The sequence below is a fragment of the Littorina saxatilis genome, linkage group LG3, assembly GCF_037325665.1.
Source record: "Littorina saxatilis isolate snail1 linkage group LG3, US_GU_Lsax_2.0, whole genome shotgun sequence".
Classification (NCBI taxonomy): Eukaryota; Metazoa; Mollusca; class Gastropoda; order Littorinimorpha; family Littorinidae; genus Littorina; species Littorina saxatilis.
In genome coordinates this window covers 29,382,145-29,387,919 of record NC_090247.1, presented here as the reverse complement: position 1 = coordinate 29,387,919, position 5,775 = coordinate 29,382,145, and the positions used below count along the sequence as shown (strand labels likewise).

Sequence of the window (5,775 nt, the reverse complement as noted above, 5' to 3'; positions counted from 1 at the left end):
GAGGGACAGGTTCCCTGTACTCCCCCTCTCTCTACTAACCATGTTCAGGAAAATCAGAACAAACAGCTGTTTATACACATTTATTAAACCCCTCTGCGCATGCGGAGAGCTTGTAAATTTTCACCACATTTTCACGGCATGTCCACATACAACATACTTTCACAGGCTACATGAACACATAAAAACACTCAATCTCACACCTACACAATGTCTCCATCATCATAAAGACCTAGGGTGGAGCCATGTTAAACTGGTCTGCAAAACAATATACACATCACCGCTCGGGAAGTGGTTCTAAAAACAAACTAGTTCTACATATCTAAACGACGTAGCCAGTATATTGATACCCTCCAAATGCCTGCGCCCCACAAGGGAGCGCTCCCATTGGCCGGTTCCCCACTGGGGGCCGGAGCACTGGCGATGTCCAAAAATAGCTCAACTACCATGCCCCAACATCTCTCCTGCATAGTGCGACGAAGCCACAGCCCAGTGCGACGGGCCCACAGCCCCCGACCTTCACCCCAGCCTAACAGAACGGACGGGCTTAAAACACAGTACCGGGTACAAAAAGGCTCTAAACCGGTCCATCCCCCCCACCTCCCTGTGCGTACAGTAGGTACGCGTCCCTGTCCCACACCTCCCCCACTCCACCCCCACCCCAGAAGGAAGGGGGCTCGTGTCCTGGCGTCTACCCATTATACTCTCTACCATATTCCAACTACTCAGTTGGTGTGCGAGCTCGCCAGCACCCCCCCGCCGGGAGCGAAGGGCATCCCTGCTCCACCTGGCACGGGAGTAGCTGTGCACCGCACACCAAACACCCATATAAAAAGAGACGCTCCTCACCACCATACTCCAACCTCTCGCCTATCTGGTGTGCGCGTCCCGCCGGTGTCCGCCCAACGGGAGCGACGGGCCCGTTACCCCCCCTCCCTCCAACCTCATCCCCCCTCCCCTCCCCGCCTCTTCTTGAGGGTGGGTCACCGAGCACCGCACACCAAGACTCACCCAAATTAAGACACCTAATGAATAAACTAAAACTAATTTACTAGATTATTTGTAGATAAACAAACCTATTTTACTTTAAGAGGACTCAGGTCCACTCTTACCATTCCTTTTTTATTCTATTATGTGTTTAGGGTACGAATGACAGAATGAAAGATCTATGTTGTATATATATGTTATATGTTTAAAGGCAAGGCAACCTCTGTATATATGTAAATTGCTGAGACATATTAACTTCAATTTGAAGTAACTGGACTTTTAAAACTTTTTATCAGAGTGGCTCTGAAATTTTATCAATTTTTTAAACACAACTTTGGAAATAATAAAGAATCAAAAAACTCTTTTAATCCCCCCTCCCCCACAAAGTGTCTCGCGTGGCGAAGGGTACGTGCTCATATCGCACAAAAAGAAACAACATTTTATAACAAACCCTTTTATCAAACAACTTTTAACATCCAAACAACTCCAACCCATCATGCTCCGGCCCACTCCCCCCTCCCCCCACCCCCCCCCCCCCCAATACAGCGTATAACCAAATCATGTCCCAATATAGGTCCTTAGTTACCTGGGAGGACGTTAAACCCTAAATTCTCTCTCTCTCTCTCTCCTGGCCGCTCAGTCGACTCTAACTTCGAAATGGCACGTACCAAGCAAACCGCCCGTAAATCCACCGGAGGAAAAGCTCCTCGCAAACAGCTGGCAACCAAGGCCGCTCGCAAAAGCGCCCCTGCCACTGGAGGAGTCAAGAAACCTCATCGTTACAGGCCTGGAACTGTGGCTCTTCGTGAGATCCGTCGTTACCAGAAGAGCACCGAGCTCCTGATCCGCAAGCTGCCCTTCCAGCGTCTGGTGCGCGAAATCGCCCAGGACTTCAAGACAGACCTGCGCTTCCAGAGCTCTGCCGTCATGGCTCTGCAGGAGGCCAGCGAGGCTTACCTGGTCGGTCTCTTTGAGGACACCAACCTGTGCGCCATCCATGCCAAGCGTGTCACCATCATGCCCAAGGACATCCAGCTGGCCCGCCGTATCCGCGGAGAGCGTGCTTAAGTTGCCCCTCCAACGGTTCCGACTCCTCCAAACCCGGCTCTTTTCAGAGCCACCTTCATTTTTCCCAAAAGAGTTGGTCTGCTCTCGTTGCCATCCTAATTGTTACACTCGTAGCAACCATAAACATTTCCTTTCAACACCCTCCCTAAGTACTCGCACTATAGTCACACTCCATTTAACGAACCAAAAACTCCAGCCCTTGTGTTGTCCCTGCGCATATGATCATTTCAAACCCCTATTTGTCATCTGTATTTGACCAAACATCAACAGCTAATGCATTTCAACAATTTGCCTTCTCTCTCTGCCCTATGGACGGCTTTCTTGTCCAAAATGAGCACTCTCACTACAAAATCATGGTCAAGAATGCATTATTTCTATCCCGCAAATCGTTACTTTCTATCTCTAATGCAACACAACACCAATGGGAGGGATCCCTTTCTCTATGAGTGAAGCTCTGTGTGATGAGCACAAATGAATGAGCACGTCATAATCCATTCTGCTTGTGCGCCTATCGACACTGGTTGGCATCAAATTGACCCCGTCTGTGGCTTGAAGCGCTCCAATTTGATATCAATAAGTGATCATTTTATTTGCCTCTCATCATTTTCTTGACAGTTCCCTTTCGCTCAGTTGCAATCATACATCCAACCCCCTGCCCTCCCTCCTTCTCTTTTGTTTACGTAGCCAACACTTGTATAGATTTACGACGACACTATCAATGACAAAACAATAACAAACAATAGTGTTTTAATATGTAAACACGAAGGAGTTAGCAGTGGCAACGAGACACATTCAGCCCCTCTTGGGAAAATGAAGGTGGTCCTAAGAAGGACCGGAGAAGGGTTATTGTGGATGCGAGATCCGCGACTTGATGCGTCTAACCACCGAAGCCGTACAGAGTACGACCCTGGCGTTTGAGGGCGTAGACCACATCCATGGCGGTCACAGTCTTCCTCTTGGCGTGCTCAGTGTACGTGACGGCATCACGGATCACGTTCTCCAGGAATACCTTGAGAACTCCGCGAGTCTCCTCGTAGATGAGACCAGAGATACGCTTGACACCGCCACGGCGAGCCAGACGACGGATAGCGGGCTTGGTGATACCCTGGATGTTATCACGCAAAACTTTCCTGTGACGCTTGGCGCCCCCCTTTCCGAGACCCTTTCCTCCTTTACCACGGCCAGTCATGATGAATGTTTCTACGAGTCGTGCGATTCGAGAATGCTTCTCAGCTCGCCGGCGCAGCCGCCTTATATACAGCAGACGCGGGCCCGTGAGAAAGCAAAACACCGCTCCACAAGCGTGAACTTTGATTGGCTGAGAGAGCGAAGAGTCGCCTCGCTCTATTTTCACACCCACTGTCTGTGTCTGTGTCTGTGTCTGTGTCTGTGTCACTGGTCACTGTCACTGGTCACTGTCACTGGTCACTGTCCACTGTCACTGTCAGCAAATGTCTTCAGCTCAAGTAAAACACATCATATCTCAAATTGCTCATACCCAGCCCCAACCTGCAATGTGAAAAGTCTGTGTGGCAGGAATTGCAGCTATATGATCATTTAGATACATTGCTGCAAAGAAGGACATCATTATCATTATCATTATAGCCTGCGGCACATCGATTCAAGTTGTACATTCTCCATGTGAATGTGATGCAACTTGAAGCCTGCTCACTTGAAACGTTGCTTGTTGGCGTAGCAACTCGATTCACCTTACCTTCTTCGTCTTCTTGTTCTTGTTCTTGTTCTTTTTGTTCTTGTTCTTGTTCTTCTTCTTCTGCCTTCGTGGGCTGAAACTCCCACGCACACTCGTGTTTTTGCACGAGTGGAATTTTACGTGTATGACCGTTTTTTCCCCGCCATTAAGGCAGCCATACGCCGCTTTCGGAGGAAGCATGCTGGGTATTTTCGTGTTTCTATAACCCACCGAACTCTGACATGGATTACAGGATCTTTTCCGTGCGCACTTGGTCTTGTGCTTGCGTGTACACACGAAGGGGGATACGCCACTAGCAGGTCTGCACATAAGTTGACCTGGGAGATCGGAAAAAATCTCCACACTTAACAGGCCGGGCCTGGATTCGATCCCTCGACCTTCCGATTACTAGAGGCCGACGTCTTACCACCCCGCCACAGCGCCCGTCGGATTCACCTTATCAATTAGGCTTCACATTCACTTGTCATCCACGTTTGTTTTGATGCGATCACCTACCGTAGGCAGGGTTCAGGCAGGCACCCGTGGTGCATGTGGTTGTTGGACAAAAGCGTTTTTGTGGCTGTGATTTGTGCATGCCTTGACTATTTTCATCTGTACAACATTGTGTATGTATGTATGTATGTATGTATGTATGTATGTATGTATGTATGTATGTATGTATGTATGTATGTATGTATGTATGTATGTATGTATGTATGTATGTATGTATGTATGTATGTATGTATGTATGTATGTATGTATGTATGTATGTATGTATGTATGTATGTATGTATGTATGTATGTATGTATGTATGTATGTATGTATGTTCCTGATATGACTTTATCTATGTGATTTGCTGGATGGCACAAAGCAGCCTCTGCCTGATAATAATAAAACAAGTCGCGTAAGGCAAAAATACTTTTTCAGCAAGACCGTATATTCGTAGCATCGTAAGTCCACCGCTCGTGGCAAAGGCAGTGAAATTGACAAGAAGAGCGGGGTAGTTAGTAGTTGCGCTGAGAAGGATAGCACGCTTTTCTGTACCTCTCTTCGTTTTAACTTTTTGAGCGTGTTTTTAATCCAAACATATCATATCTATATGTTTTTGGAATCAGGAACGGACAAGAAATAAGATGAAAGTGTTTTTAAATTGATTTCGAAAATTTAATTTTCATCATAATTTTTATATTTTTTATTTTCAGAGCTTGTTTTTTAATCCAAATATAACATATTTATATGTTTTTGGAATCACAAAATGATGAAGAATAAGATGAACGTAAATTTGGATCGTTTTATAAAAAAATTGCTAAAACAAATACATCCGGGGATATCATTCCCAGGAACTCTCATGTAAAATTTCATAAAGATCGGTCTGTTTGGTCTGAATCGCTCTACACACACACACACGCACAGACAGACAGACAGACAGACAGACAGACAGACAGACAGACACAGACAGACACAGACACACAGAGACACACAGACACAGACAGACAGACAGACACAGACAGACACACACACACACACACACATACACACACACACACACACATACATACATACATACATACATACATACATACATACATACATACATACATACATACATACATACATACATACATACATACATACATACATACATACACCACGACCCTCGTCTCGATTCCCCCTCTATGTTAAAACATTTAGTCAAAACTTGACTAAATGTAATGAGGGTTTATTAATTTTAACCCTTGGTCTATTCGCACTTTCATGACGACTTGTTGTGATGCTGATTATTATTGAATTTGTGTATGTGTAATGATGTTGTTTACGTCTGAATTGTGTAGTGGCTATAAGTAATAACAACCCCCAAAACGGCTGGGAATTGACGACAAAAAACAAAACCAAAACAACACAACACCACTTTTTCACTGGCAAAGCAAGCAACGAGACGTCTATCTCTCTTGGGAAAAAATAGGTGGTCCTGAGAAGACCTGTTGTAGAAGAAGGTGAAAGAGGCAAAGTTGTATGCCTTGCCACCGGG

The 5,775-nt window shown here is 45.9% G+C and overlaps 2 protein-coding genes across 2 annotated transcripts; one reads left to right on the top strand and one right to left on the bottom strand.

Annotated features, from left to right (window-relative positions):
- The first annotated feature begins 1,641 nt into the window (after positions 1-1,641).
- LOC138961160 (histone H3) lies at positions 1,642-2,052 on the top strand. Its single transcript, XM_070332759.1, has one exon. The coding sequence runs from the start codon at positions 1,642-1,644 to the stop codon at positions 2,050-2,052; it is 411 nt and encodes a 136-aa protein (XP_070188860.1).
- An 877-nt stretch (positions 2,053-2,929) lies between these two features.
- Positions 2,930-3,241, bottom strand: LOC138961158 (histone H4). The gene has a single exon (XM_070332756.1). It carries the CDS (start codon positions 3,239-3,241, stop codon positions 2,930-2,932), a length of 312 nt encoding a protein of 103 aa, XP_070188857.1.
- Between the last annotated feature and the right edge of the window lie 2,534 nt (positions 3,242-5,775).

Bases quoted from the DNA above. Each gene is read 5' to 3' on its own strand.
- LOC138961160 (XM_070332759.1), top strand. From the start codon at position 1,642: ATGGCACGTACCAAGCAAACCGCCCGTAAATCCACCGGAGGAAAAGCT.
- LOC138961158 (XM_070332756.1), bottom strand. From the start codon at position 3,241: ATGACTGGCCGTGGTAAAGGAGGAAAGGGTCTCGGAAAGGGGGGCGCC.